At 48.1% G+C, this 15,427-nt stretch overlaps 1 protein-coding gene across 8 annotated transcripts in view; it reads right to left on the bottom strand.

Moving 5' to 3' along the window:
* Positions 1 to 15,427, bottom strand: part of dennd6b (DENN/MADD domain containing 6B) — a 236,093-nt gene that overhangs the window by 127,401 nt on the left and 93,265 nt on the right. For all 8 annotated transcript variants that reach the window (XR_010967118.1, XR_010967117.1, XR_010967119.1 and 5 more), the window contains 2 exons: positions 3,703 to 3,758; positions 3,136 to 3,258 (listed from right to left, as the gene is read on the bottom strand). Coding sequence is in view for 5 of the 8 variants with exons in the window: in XM_068005278.1 (XP_067861379.1) it covers positions 3,136 to 3,258; positions 3,703 to 3,758 (179 nt within the window). In the remaining 3 variants the exon portion in view is untranslated. The remainder of the gene's footprint in view (positions 1 to 3,135; positions 3,259 to 3,702; positions 3,759 to 15,427) is intronic.

Genomic DNA, 15,427 nt, shown 5'->3' on the forward strand with positions numbered 1-15,427 from the left:
GCTGGCTCCTTGGAGACAAGGGATACCCCCTGCAGACGTGGCTCATGACACCTGTGAGAAACCCCACCAACGAGGCACAGCAGCGGTACAACCAGAGCCACATCACCACCAGATGTGTCACTGAGCAAGCCATAGGCATGTTGAAGATGCGCTTCAGGTGCCTGGATTGATCTGGGGGAGCCCTTCGGTACTCTCCAGCGAGGGTGTTCAGAATAATCGTCATGCACTGCGTCCTGCACAACATAGCGTAGCAGAGGGGGTTACAGGTGGAGCAGGTCAATGCGCTCAGCAAGCATCTTCTGCTAGCTCCATCATTGGAAAGGAGGAGGAGGAGGAAAATGAAGATGGGAGCCCATCGCCAGAGCAGCCGCGCACATTTGCCATACTGAGGCCACCTGGAACAACAACCGCCAGCACCACCACCAACCCCACCCCTTCCTTTGCACTAAAAACAGTCCTTCAATCAGGCATACACCCATTGCACACCTGCCCAATGGGTGTCATCATGTCTTGGCATTCATGAGGCGGCAAACGAAAGGGCAACTTCACAGATAGGATGCAATAATGTTGTTATGTAAGGCCATGGATATCTGCCATCCTGTTTAAGGCAGCAGACATGTTGGCATCCAGAATCTGCAAGGACGTTGTCACGGCCTGCATAGACTCATTTGAGAGCCATGCTTAAAGCTCACTGGAGGTTCCACACTCTCCATTGCAGACATTCTTGCACATAACCTGCAACAACAATCCACTAGTGATGGAGTTGGACTCTTTCATCCTCTCCGCTATTGTGGAGAGTATGCGTGGCACATTTTCCAGTACCTCACAAAAGGTGCAGCTGTACCTCAATCATTCTCCTTCTCAACGATGACCCCCAGGGTTCAGCATCTGTGTCCAGTTTGGCGAGGAGTGCGCCCCCCAGACAGGGACTCTTCACAGCTGCCCCTTCCACCAGTGTCTGCTCGTGCACACTTGTGAGTGGTGTATCGCCAGGTGACAACCCAACTATCTGTCTAACAGGACCCACCAAAGTGCGAGTATCTGCACTGGTGCATGGCTGTATGTCCTGTGACGGTGCACCCTCAGAAGGAATGAGCTCCTCTGAGGAATTGATGTCTTCCATTTCCTTTGATTGTTCTTGAAGTCGTGAAGGCCCTGGAAGACAACAGAAAATGTTATGAATTATTCATCGGAAAAGTGACAATCTTTCCAATGCCCATACTCAGGTTTCTCATAGTTCAGTCATTGATGAAATAAAGTCATGTGTGTGAAAGATGTTTAGGTTCTGTCACCAGGCATATGCAGGTTCCCAGTCTCTTCATCGCCGATGGATAGGGATGTCGCTGTCCCACTTATTTCCATGGCCTCTTCCTCTACATCGGTCAGCTGGACTATTTGTGGAAGGCCACCTCCAGTCCTCGTCCTCTCCCTTGTGTTTTGTGCTCTCTTCTCCTCCAAGGGGAGAAAGAACAGACCTGTGAATGACTGAAGGTGACGTTTTCACCCTTGGAATGCATTCCTGTGGATGAGGCTGACAATGAAACATGCATCAGAGGATGACCATCAGACAGATGCATCACATTGCATCAGGGCTGGGGTGAGTGGCAATGGTGGGTGCATAAATGGGGAGTTGAGGAAGTACATAGAAAGTGAAGGATGGCTGATGCTGAAACTTAACTGGGTGTGAGGAGTGATGTGATGGAGTAGGCCAACACAGAGTGAGGAGTGGGGGGGGGGGAGGTGGGGGAGAGGGATGTTGCACAACACAGGATGTGGGTGAATCAGCAAATGTACTCACTCTTCTTGACCTAGTTAGGTTATTAAAACACTACCTGCACTGCAGCCAAGACCTGGGCACCATGCTCCTGCCACCTCCAGCCATGCCTTCTTGGTGGCAGTAGAACACCTCCCTCCTGTTTCTCACAGCAGCAAGTTGTATCTCAAGAGAGACGTCTAAGAACCTGGATGCTGACTTTCCTCTATGTCCTTCCATTTCGCATTTTACTCCTTTCTCCTTCAAAATCCATTTTTACATTGGTTTTTAAATAGTGGGCTTTAAATCGCGTCATGCGGGTGCGCAGTACACCCGCTGCGCAGCACGGAGACACGAAACCCGGAACTAACATTCAGTGCCTTCAACTGAATTGTGATCAGACAATCCGATGCACTCAAGCTACTTCATGATTCAATATTTTCATAAATGATCTAGAAAAGGGTATTAGTAGTTTCATCTCAAAGTTTGTGAATGACAACAAATTAGCAGGGGTAGTAAACACTGTAGAAGATTGGGACAAGCCAAGGAGGGACTTAGATTGTTCAGGGAGGTAGGCTGGCTGGCAATTGGCAGGTGTGGTTTAATGTAGATAACTATGAAGTCATACACTTAGGGATACAAAATAAGCAGAGATTATAGGATTAATGCGAAAATACTGACAAAAACAAATCAGGTATGAGATCTGGGAGTCATATTAGACAGATCCCTCAAGACGTCAAGCCATCAAGCCAAGCCAGTGTCTATCTTCCGTCAGGTTATACAAAATAAGGAACAGGATAGATCAAAGGACATTATCTTGCCACTGTACAAAGTTTAGGTCTGGAACCCTCATTACAGGAAGGGTGTAGCTGAGCTGGATAAAGTACAATAAGAGCTAATAAGGGTTAGAGGACCAGAGAATAAAACACATTAGGATAATCTCTCAAAACTGGGACTCTTCTCGTCGGAAAGGAAAAGATTGAGGAGGATATTCAAGTTAATAAAGTTCAAGAAAGTTTACAATCAGTCAGGGGCATTTGATTTGATAGCAGAACAAGGGGACATGTGTATAAGTTGAAAAGGGATAGATTCAGATGATATGAAAAAAAGTATTACTTCAATGAGGAGGTGGTTGGCTAATGGAATAGTTTACCTTGGAAGGTTGTGGGGGCAAGTAGCCGAGATCTCCAAGGTCAAATTGGACAAGTATCTGTCCAAGTTTATCTTGAATAAGCTTTGGCCCAACTGAATATCACTAATGCTAAATTTCATATTCAGTCAATTAATTCAGTTCTCTAAACCTGAATTACAATATACAAGAGTATCTTAAAAATTTAGCTTGAGCCATGAGAGAGATTTACTGTATATAGTTCACTACTCACCTGGTCAGTGCTAGCACAGTATCTGAAGAAACTGTGGGGTTTGTTGCCATAACAATAACTGGCTCTCCTAGCAACATCAGCTCCCAAAGCATTTGGATATGAATCAGGATTGGCTGGAAACACCTGACACAAAAAGAATTCATTAGTAAAACAGAACAGGGGTGGAGCACAGGACTTAAATCCTTTTTAAAATAGGTATAAGAAAAGGCCATTGGATCCAAGAAGCCCGTGATACTCTCAATCCCACCCATCCATCTCATATCTCTCAATTCCTCTTTCCAAAACACATCCAGTTGTCTCTTAATCCATTCATATCGTCTACTTCAATGGCCTAAATCTTAATCACAGTTGATATTTTACAGATTAACCTCCCCCAAAAAGAATAAATAGCTGTAGATGGAACATTTATTTGTCAGAACTCAAGGTGGCTGTTCCAAATACTGCAGAGGGTTTTTTTTCAGTTCACCAATACATTTTTACCGTTAACATTTCTAAAGTATCTGAATATTCATACTGCAGCATCACAATTCATTAAAGTCCATTGCCTGCACTGAAACAGCTCTTTACCTGAAGAGATCCAGCTCGTTTACCGTGGGGATGACCATTGGCGCTGGCAACAGATTCTGAAGAAAAAGAAAGCAAAGCTCTTCAATTTTCAAAAAAGTATGTTTTTTTTAATTTTATGGAAAAGGGATCAAAGAATATTACAGATACACATAGTGTGTCAGATACAATCTGGATTCAATATCCTTCACCACACACAATGGGGTAATTTGAACCCCCCAGGACAGCAGGAAAGGGGTAAAGATAAAAAAAGTGACCCCAACCCGCATCCAACACGCCCTGTTCCGGTTTTAACGGAGGTGGGTTGGGGGTGGGCGACCAACCTGCTCTCCGGGGCGGGTCCATCCTTAAAATGTTTTAATGAGGCTGCTTGTCTCAAATTTAATCTCTGTTTCACATTTAATACCTGGGGGCCAGGTTTCCCAGGCCTTGGGAAACCCAGCAGCTGAAGAAAGGCAAGAACAGCTGGATGGAACAAGTAAGTGCCTTTCCAGCACTGCTTGTGGGACAGAAGGAGCAGAAGCCCTACCCCCAGCCCACCAGGCTACCCAGTAAACCACCCCACAATCTGAACAACCCCGCAATTGAACCTCCGACTCGTCCGACTCTCTCCCCCACCCCCGACCCCACCCTCCGACTCCTTCCCCACCCCCCCCCCACCTCACCGTTTGACTCCTTCCGCTCCCCCCCCCACCCCAACAAACGTCCGGTGTGCAGACTCCCCGCCCACCCCACCCCACCCACTGATGTCTGACTCCTCCTCTCCCTCCCGCCTCGCCCCATGTTTGACTCACCTCCACTCTGCTCCCTGGCTGCCTACCCGCCCAATAGCAAGCTAGCCTCTCAATATGCCTGGCTGGCCAGGAAACTGATTCGAAAAATTTAGATCGGGTCCTGCCGAATTCCGGGAATCCTGTATTTCCGGGTTTCCCAGCCGCTAAATCTTTCCCCCGCTCCCTTCCCACATCCCCATTATTATGTCTTTCACCGTACAGTGTCTCAGATACAATCAGGGTTCAACATTCTTCACCACACAATGTCTTTCACCTTAAGGGTCCCAGGTACAATACAATCCAGGTTCATCATCCAAGAAGGAATTCAAAACATTACTTCCTAAAGGCTATATATAGCAACACAGTAACATTGTGAGCAGGAGACAACTACTTTTGGTCCACTTAGCGTACCCTTCCATACTTCCAGACAGTCTCTTTACCGTGATTCTATAGCTAACATCCCTATATCTTCTTCGCAAAGTGGAATTCATCCAGTCCTTTTAAAATCTGCCATGGTTTTCTGTTCCACGAACCCCACTGGTAATCTGCTCTACCATTTTCAGCCTATTATTGAAAAAAAAAAGTTACCTACTATTTTTTGTTGTACCCTTAACGTTAAACTGTGTCCTCCAGTCCTTGAATCGTGTACCTAACCCAAGAACTTTCCTGGATCCAAATTCTCAATACTCATGAAAATATCAAAGAATTCTGTCAAATCTTTCTTCATCTTTCACTTTTCCAGAAAGTAAAGTTTCAGGGGAGACAACCCTTGTTACATCAAGTCTGCAGCACAGAAACAGGCCATTTGGCCCAACTGGTCGATGCTGGCGTTTATGCTCCATACGAGCCTCCTCCCTCCTCCTTCATCTCACCCTATCAGCAGACCCTTAGATTCCTTTCTCCCTCGTGTGCTTATCTAGCTTCCCCTTAAATGCATCCATGCTATTTGCCTCAACTACTCCTTGTGGTAGCACGTTCCACATTCTTACCGCTCTTTGGGTAAAGAAGTTTCTCCTGAATTTCCTATTGGATTTATTAGTGACTATTTTATATTTATGACCTTAGTTTTGGGCTCCCCCACAAGTGGAAACATTTTCTCTATATTTACCCTATCAAACCCTTTCATTATCTTAAAGACCTTTATCAGGCTATCAGGTACGGTAGCATTGTGGTTATGTTACTGGACCAGTAATCCAGAGGCCTGGACTAATAATCCAGAGTCATGAATTCAAATCCTGCCACGACAGCTGGGGAATTTAAATTCAATTAATTAAATTCAATTAATTAAATAAAAATCTGGAATTAAAATACTAGCACCAGTAATGGTGGCCATAAAACTACCGGATTGTTGTAAAAACCCATCTGGTTCACTAATGTCGTTTAGGGAAGGAAACCTGCCATCCTTACCTGGTCTGGCCCATATGTGACTCCAGCAATGTGGTTGATTCTGAAATGGCCTAGCAAGCCACTCAGTTGTAAAATCTTGCTAAAAAAAAGTCACAATAAGAATAAAACCAGACGGACCACTAGGCACCGGACATGACAACGGCAAACCAAGTCCAGTCGACCCTGCAAAGTCCTCCTCACGAACATCTGGGGACTTGTGCCAAAATTGGGAGAGCTGTCCCACAGACTAATCAAGCAACAGCCTGACATAGCCATACTCACAGAATCATACCTTTCAGCCAACGTCCCAGACTCTTCCATCACCATCCCTGGGTATGTCCTGTCCCACCGGCAGGACAGACCCACCAGAGGTGGCGGTACAGTGATATACAGTCAGGAGGGAGTGGCCCTGGGAGTCCTCAACATTGACTCTGGACCCCACGAAATCTCATGGCATCAGGTCAGACATGGGCAAGGAAACCTCCTGCTGATTACCACCTACTGTCCTCCCTCAGCTGATGAATCAGTCCTCCTCCATGTTGAGCGCCACTTGGAGGAAGCACTGAGGATAGCAAGGGCACAAAATGTACTCTGGGTGGGGGACTTCAATGTCCATCACCAAGAGTGGCTCAGTAGCACCACTACTGACGGAGCTGGCCGAGTCCTGAAGGACATAGCTGCAAGACTGGGCCTGCGGCAGGTGGTGAGCGAACCAACACGAGGGAAAAACTGACTTGACCTCGTCCTCACCAATCTACCTGTTGCAAATGCATCTGTCCAGGACAGTATTGGTAGGAGTGACCACCGCACAGTCCTCGTGGAGACGAAGTCCCGTCTTCGCACTGAGGACACCATCCACCGTGCTAAATGGGATAGATTCAGAACAGATCGAGCAGCTCAAAACTGGGCATCCATGAGGTGCTGTGGGCCATCAGCAGCATTGTATTCCAGCACAATCTGTAACCTCATGGTCCGGCATATTCCTCACTCTACCATTACCAACAAGCCAGGGGACCAACCCTAGTTCAATGAGGAGTGTAGAAGAGCGTGCCAGGAGCAGCACCAGGCGTACCTAAAATTGAGGTGCCAACCTGGTGAAGCTACAACCCAGGACTACATGCATACTAAACGGTAGCATAGTGGTTATGTTACTGGGCTAGTAATCCAGAGGCCTGGACTAAAATCCAGAGTCATGACTTCAAATCCCGCCACGGCAGCTGGCGAATTTAAATTCAATTAATTAAATAAAAATCTGGAATTAAAATACGAGTATCAGTAATGATGGCCATGAAACTACCGGATTGTCGTAAAAACCCATCTGGTTCACAAATGTCCTTCAGGGAAGGAAACCTGCCGCCCTTACCCGGTCTGGCCTATATGTGACTCCAGACCCACAGCAATGTGGTTGATTCTTAATTGCCCTCTGAAATGGCCTAACAAGCCACTCAGTTGTAAAATCTCGCTACGAAAAGTCATAAGAAGAATAAAACCGGACGGACCACCCGGCATCGGACCACTAGGCACCGGACACGACAACGGCAAAACACCAAGCCCAGTCGACCCTGCAAGGTCCTCCTTACTAACATCTGGGGACTTGTGCCAAAATTGGGATAGCTGTCCCACAGACGAGTCAAGCAACAGCCTGACATAGCCATACTTACAGAATCATATCTTTCAGCCAATGTCCCAGACTCTTCCATCACCATCCCTGGGTATGTCCTGTCCCACCGGCAAGACAGACCCACCAGAGGTGGCGGTACAGTGATATACAGTCAGGAGGGAGTGGCCCTGGGAGTCCTCAACATTGACTCTGGACCCCATGAAATCTCATGGCATCAGGTCAAACATGGGCAAGGAAATCTCCTGCTGATTACCACCTACCGTCCTCCCTCAGCTGATGAATCAGTCCTCCTCCATGTTGAGCACCACTTGGAGGAAGCACTGAGGGCAGCAAGGGCACAGAATGCACTCTGGGTGGGGGACTTCAATGTCCATCACCAAGAGTGGCTCGGTAGCACCACTGCTGGCCGAGTCCTGAAGGAAATAGCTGCAAGACTGGGCCTGCGGCAGGTGGTGAGCGAACCAACACGAGGGAAAAACTTACTTGACCTCGTCCTCACCAATCTACCTGTCGCAAATGCATCTGTCCATGACAGTATTGGTAGGAGTGACCACCGCACAGTCCTCGTGGAGATGAAGTCCCGTCTTCGCACTGAGGACACCATCCAACGTGTTGTGTGGCACTACCACCGTGCTAAATGGGATAGATTCAGAACAGATCGAGCAGCTCAAAACTGGGCATCCATGAGGCGCTGTGGGCCATCAGCAGCAGCAGAATTGTATTCCAGCACAATCTGTAACCTCATGGCCCGGCATATTCCTCACTCTACCATTACCAACAAGCCAGGGGATCAACCCTGGTTCAATGAGGAGTGCAGAAGAGCATGCCAGCAACAGTGCCAGGCGTACCTAAAAATGAGATGCCAACCTGGTGAAGCTACAACTCAGGACTACATGCATGCTAAACAGCAGAAGCAACATGCTATAGACATAGCTAAGCGATTCCACAACCAACGGATCCGATCAAAGCTCTGCAGTCCTGCCACATCCAGTCGCGAATGGTGGTGGACAATTAAACAACTAACGGGAGGAGGAGGCTCTGCAAACATCCCCATCCTCAATGATGGCGAAATCCAGCACGTGAGTGCAAAAGACAAGGCTGAAGCGTTTGCAACCATCTTCAGCCAGAAGTGCCGAGTGGATGATCCATCTCAGCCTCCTCCCGATATCCCCACCATCACGGAAGCCAGTCTTCGGCCAATTCGATTCACTCCACGTGATATCAAGAAACGGCTGAGTGCACTGGATACAGCAAAGGCTATGGGCCCCGACAACATCCCGGCTGTAGTGCTGAAGACTTGTGCTCCAGAACTAGCTGCGCCTCTAGCCAAGCTGTTCCAGTACAGCTACAACACTGGCATCTACCCGACAATGGCAAAAATGCTGAACAAATATTTTGTTTCAGTCTTTACAGTAGAGGACACTAAGAATATCCCAACACTGGACAAACAGGGGACTCTCGGGGGGGAGGAGCTAAATACGATTAAAATCACTCAGGAGATGGTACTCAGTAAAATAATGGGACTCAAGGCGGATAAATCCCCTGGACCTGATGGCTTCCATCCTAGGGTCTTGAGGGAAGTGGCAGTAGGGATTGTGGATGCTTTGGTGATAGTTTTCCAAAATTCCCTGGACTCAGGAGAGGTCCCGGCAGATTGGAAAACTGCTAATGTAACACCGTTATTTAAAAAGGGTAGTAGGCAGAAGGCTGGAAATTATAGGCCAGTTAGCTTAACATCTGTGGTGGGTAAAATTTTGGAGTCTATTATTAAGGAGACAGTAACGGAACATTTAGATAAGCATAATTTAATAGGACAAAGTCAGCATGGCTTTATGAAGGGGAAGTCATGTCTGACAAATTTGCTTGAGTTCTTCGAGGATATAACGTATAGGGTGGATAAAGGGGAACCAGTGGACGTAGTGTATTTAGACTTCCAGAAGGCATTCGACAAGGTGCCACATAAAAGATTATTACTCAAGATAAAAAATCACGGGATTGGGGGTAATATTCTGGCATGGGTGGAGGATTGGTTATCGAACAGGAAGCAGAGAGTTGGGATAAATGGTTCATTTTCGGACTGGCAACCAGTAACCAGTGGTGTTCCACAGGGGTCGGTGCTGGGTCCCCAACTCTTTACAATCTATATTAACGATTTGGAGGAGGGGACCGAGTGCAACATATCAAAATTTGCAGATGATACAAAGATGGGAGGGAAAGTAGAGAGTGAGGAGGACATAAAAAACCTGCAAGGGGATATAGACAGGCTGGGTGAGTGGGCGGAGATTTGGCAGATGCAATATAATATTGGAAAATGTGAGGTTATGCACTTTGGCAGGAAAAATCAGAGAGCAAGTTATTTTCTTAATGGCGAGAGACTGGAAAGTACTGCAGTACAAAGGGATCTGGGGGTCCTAGTGCAAGAAAATCAAAAAGTTGGTATGCAGGTGCAGCAGGTGATCAAGAAAGCCAACGGAATGTTGGCTTTTATTGCTAGGGGGATAGAATATAAAAACAAGGAGGTATTGCTGCAGTTATATAAGGTATTGGTGAGACCGCACCTGGAATACTGCATACAGTTTTGGTCTCCATACTTAAGAAAAGACATACTTGCTCTCGAGGCAGTACAAAGAAGGTTCACTCGGTTAATCCCGGGGATGAGGGGGCGGACATATGAGGAGAGGTTGAGTAGATTGGGACTCTACTCATTGGAGTTCAGAAGAATGAGAGGCGATCTTATTGAAACATATAAGATTGTGAAGGGTCTTGATCGGGTGGATGCGGTAAGGATGTTCCCAAAGATGGGTGAAACTAGAACTAGGGGGCATAATCTTAGAATAAGGGGCTGCTCTTTCAAAACTGAGATGAGGAGAAACTTCTTCACTCAGAGGGTGGTAGGTCTGTGGAATTTGCTGCCCCAGGAAGCTGTGGAAGCTACATCATTAGATAAATTTAAAACAGAAATAGACAGTTTCCTAGAAGTAAAGGGAATTAGGGGTTATGGGGAGCGGGCAGGAAATTGGACATGAAGCTGAGTTCGGATCGGTCAATGCCCTGTGGGTGGCGGAGAGGGCCCAGGGGCTATGTGGCCGGGTCCTGCTCCGACTTCTTGTGTTCTTTAGATTTGTGGTTGGGATCAGATCAGCCATGATCTTATTGAATGGCGGAGCAGGCTCGAGGGGCCGATTGGCCTACTCCTGCTCCAATTTCTTATGTTCTTATGTTCTTATGTAATGTGGAAAATTGCCCAGGTATGTCCTGTCCACAAAAAGCAGGACAAATCCAATCCCGCCAATTACCGCCCCATCAGTCTACTCTCAATCATCAGCAAAGTGATGGAAGGTGTCGTCGACAGTGCTATCAAGCGGCACTTACTCACCAATAACCTGCTCACCGATGCTCAGTTTGGGTTCCGCCAAGACCACTCAGCTCCAGACCTCATTACAGCCTTCATCCAAACATGGACAAAAGAGCTGAATTCCAGAGGTGAGGTGAGAGTGACTGCCCTTGACATCAAGGCAGCATTTGACCGAGTGTGGCACCAAGGAGCCCTAGTAAAATTGAAGTCAATGGGAATCAGGGGGAAAACTCTCCAGTAGCTGGAGTCATACCTAGCACAAAGGAAGATGGTAGTGGTTGTTGGAGGCCAATCATCACAGCCCCAGGGCATTGCTGCAGGAGTTCCTCAGGGCAGTGTCCTAGGCCCAACCATCTTCAGCTGCTTCATCAATGACCTTCCCTCCATCATAAGGTCAGAAATGGGGATGTTCGCTGATGACTGCACAGTGTTCAGTTCCATTCGCAACCCCTCAGATAATGAAGCAGTCCGAGCCCGCATGCAGCAAGACCCGGACAACATCCAGGCTTGGGCTCATAAGTGGCAAGTAACATTCGCGCCAGATAAGTGCCAGGCAATGACCATCTCCAACAAGAGAGAGTCTAAACACCTCCCCTTGACATTCAACGGCATTACCATCACCGAATCCCCCACCATCAACATCCTGGGGGTCACCATTGACCAGAAACTTAACTGGACCAGCCATATAAATACTGTGGCTACGAGAGCAGGTCAGAGGCTGGGTATTCTGCGGCGAGTGACTCACTTCCTGACTCCCCAAAGCCTTTCCACCATCTACAAGGCACAAGTCAGGAGTGTGATGGAATACTCTCCACGTGCTTGGATGAGTGCAGCTCCAACAACACTCAAGAAGCTCAACACCATCCAGGACAAAGCAGCCCGCTTGATTGGCACCCCTTCCACCACCCTAAAACATTCACTCCCTTCACCACCGGCGCACAGTGGCTGCAGTGTGTACCATCCACAGGATGCACTGCAGCAACTCGCCCAGGCTTCTTCGACAGCACCTCCCAAACCCGCGACCTCTACCACTTAGAAGGACAAGGGCAGCAGGCACATGGGAACGCTACCACCTGCACATTCCCCTCCAAGTCACGACTTAGAAATACATCGCCGTGCCTTCATCGTCGCTGGGTCAAAATCCTGGAACTCCCTTCCTAACAGCACTGTGGGAGAACCGTCACCACACGGACTGCATCGGTTCAAGAAGGCGGCTCACCACCACCTTCTGAAGGGCAATTAGGGATGGGCAATAAATGCCAGCCTCGCCAGCGACGCCCACATCCCATGAACGAATAAAAAAAACTCACCCCTCAGTCTTCTCTTTGCGAGAGAAATGAGCCTTAGCCTGTTCAGCCTTTCATGATAACTAAATCCTCTGAGTTCTGGTATCATCCTTGTGAATCTTTTTTGCACCTTCTCTGATGCCTCTATATCCTTTCTATAATATGGAGACCAAAACTGTGCACAGTACTCCAAGTATGGTCTAACCAAGGTTATGTACAAGTTTAACATAACTTCTCTGCTTTTCAATTCTATTCTTCCAGAAATGATCCTCAGTGCTTGGTTTGCCTTTTCTATGGCCTTATTGTGGAGATGCCGGTGAGGGAACCCTCCTGTCTGGCGATTGTTGCGCGGTGTCCGTTCATCCGTTGTCGCAGTGTCTGCATGGTCTCGCCAATGTACCATGCTCCGGGGCATCCTTTCCTGCAACGTATGAGGTAGACAACGTTGGCCGAGTCACAGGAGTATGAACCATGTACCTGGTGGGTGGTGTCCTCTCGTGTGATGGTGGTATCTGTGTCGATGATCTGGCATGTCTTGCAGAGGTTGCCGTGGCAGGGTTGTGTGGTGTCGTGGACGCTGTTCTCCTGAAAGCTGGGTAATTTGCTGCGCACAATGGTCTGTTTGAAGGCGGGTGGCTGTTTGAAGGCGAGTAGTGGAGGCGTGGGGATGGCCTTCGCGAGGTGTTCGTCGTCATCGATGACATGTTGAAGGCTGCGGAGAACATGGTGTAGTTTCTCCGCTCCAGGGAAGTACTGGACGACGAAGGGTACTCTGTTGGTTGCGTCCCGTGTTAATCTTCCGAGGAGGTCTATGCGATTTTTCGCTGTGGCCTGTCGGAACTGTCAATCGACGAGTCGAGCGTCATATCCCGTTCTTACGAGGGCGTCTTTCAGCGTCTGTAGGTGTCCATCGCGTTCCTCCTCGTCTGAGCAGATCCTGTGTATTCGCAGGGCCTGTCCATAGGGGATGGCCTCTTTGACGTGGTTAGGGTGGAAGCTGGAAAAGTGGAGCATCGTGAGGTTGTCCGTGGGCTTGCGGTAGAGTGAGGTGCTGAGGTGCCCGTCTTTGATGGAGATTCGTGTGTCCAAGAAAGAAACCGATTCTGAGGAGTAGTCCATGGTGAATTTGATGGTGGGATGGAACTTGTTGATGTTATCGTGTAGTCTCTTCAGTGATTCTTCGCCGTGGGTCCATAGGAAGAAAATGTCATCGATGTATCTGGTGTGTAGTGTTGGTTGGAGGTCCTGTGCAGTGAAGAAGTTGTGCTCGAACTTGTGCATGAAAATGTTGGCTTTTTGGGGTGCGAATTTGGTCCCCATGGCTGTTCCGTGTGTTTAGGTAAAGAACTGGTTGTCGAAGGTGAAGACATTGTGATCCAGGATGAAGCGGATGAGTTGTAGGATGGCGTCTGGAGGTTGGCTGTTGTTGGTGTTGAGTACTGAGGCTGTTGCGGCGATGCCGTCATCGTGGGGGATACTGGTGTAGAGTGCCGAGACATCCATCGTGGTGAGAAGTGTTCCTGATTCAACTGGTCCGTGGGTGCTGAGTTTTTGTAGGAAGTCTGTAGTGTCGCGACAGAAGCTGGGGGTTCCCTGTACGATGGGTTTCAGGATGCCCTCGACGTATCCAGAGAGGTTCTCACACAGGGTTCCGTTGCCTGATACGATAGGACGTCCGGGTGTGTTGGCTTTGTGTATCTTTGGGAGGCAGTAGAAGTCTCCCACGCGGGGAGTACGTGGGATGAGAGCACGTAGGATGCTTTGAAGGTCTGGGTCGAAGGTCTTGATCAGTTTGTTGAGCTGGTGGGTGTGTTCTTTGGTCGGATCTGCAGGTAACCGTCTGTACTGTTCCTGGTTGTCGGTATGCTTCTTTGCAATAGTCCGTTCTGTTCTGTATGACGATGGCTCCTCCTTTGTCCGCTGGTTTGATGACGATGTTGCGGTTGGTCTTGAGAGCGTCAATGGCGTTGCGTTGTGCTCGGGTGACATTCTGGACTGTCTTGTGAGTGCGGCTGATGAATCTGGCGTTGACGCATCTCCTGACAGCTTGAGCATACGTGTCAAGCTGAGGGCAGCGACCCTCCGGAGGAGTCCAGTTTGATTCACTCTTCTTCCGTTGCTGTACCGCGGATCCCTGTCTGCTGTTCTGGATCGTTGATTGTCTCATTGGGTTCGCTGCTGAAATCTTGGGATTTGTGGAAGAATTCCCGGAGTCTCATTCTCCTGATGAATTCCTCTGTGTCCGCCGCGAGACCGATGGGGTCCATTTTGGTGGTGGGGCAGAAATTGAGCCCTCGGCTGAGAACTTCGATTTCGTCTGGTTGAAGGGTGTGGTCGGACAAATTGACGATAGACTTCCCTGTGGTTGCAACCGTGGTACCGGGGGAGGCTTGGTTGATGCTGGTGGTGATGCAGAGTTTCTCAAGCTTCCTGCTCTTGGTTTTCATGTAGGCAGCGTAGTTCCATTGCCTCGTCTGTTTGGCGGTGTCTCGCAGCTGGTCTGCTGTGTCCTGAGTACAGGTTGAGAGTATGTACTCTATCTTGGTTTCGAGGTTGCGGCGTCTGCTGTAGAGTTGGTGTACGAGATGGTTGCGGAGTGTGCGAGAGGTACGACGGCAGAGTCTCTCAGCGTAATCTGAGTTGTGTGTCGACTTGAGTGGGTTCGTGATCTGTAGTCCTTTCGGGATCTTGTCTGCTTTCTTGCAGCTCTGTAAAAACTTGATGGCTGTGTCGATATGCGCGATCTTCTTGGAGATCCTCTCCACTGTGAGCCGGCAGTTTGTGGTGTCGATAGTAGCCATGATGTGGAGATGCCGGTGATGGACTGGGGTGGACAAATGTAAGGAATCTTACAACACCAGGTTATAGTCCAACAGTTTTATTTGAAAATCACAAGCTTTCGGAGGCTTTCTCCTTCGTCAGGTGTGTGTGGGATTCCTTGAAAGTTACCGCATATATAGTCAGAGAACAATGCCTGGTGATTACAGATAATCTTTCCAACTGCACGTTATCAAAGTAATCAAAGGAATTGAATAGTGTTCAGACAGAGAGACATTAGATACAAGACTACTGAATATACAAATGGCCAGAACCAAAGACAGAGAGAGAGAGAAAAACATCCGAAAGGAAGAGAAAGAGAGAGAATGACCAGTTGTATTAAAAACAGATAACTTTTTTTTCCGCTGGTGGGGTTACATGTAGCGTGACATGAACCCAAGATCCCGGTTGAGGCCGTGGCTATCAATTTCTGCTCGACGATTTTGCGTTGTACTATTCAATTCCTTTGATAACGGGCAGTTGGAAAGAT

Source organism: Heptranchias perlo, chromosome 24 (genome assembly GCF_035084215.1).
Source record: "Heptranchias perlo isolate sHepPer1 chromosome 24, sHepPer1.hap1, whole genome shotgun sequence".
NCBI lineage: Eukaryota > Metazoa > Chordata > Chondrichthyes > Hexanchiformes > Hexanchidae > Heptranchias > Heptranchias perlo.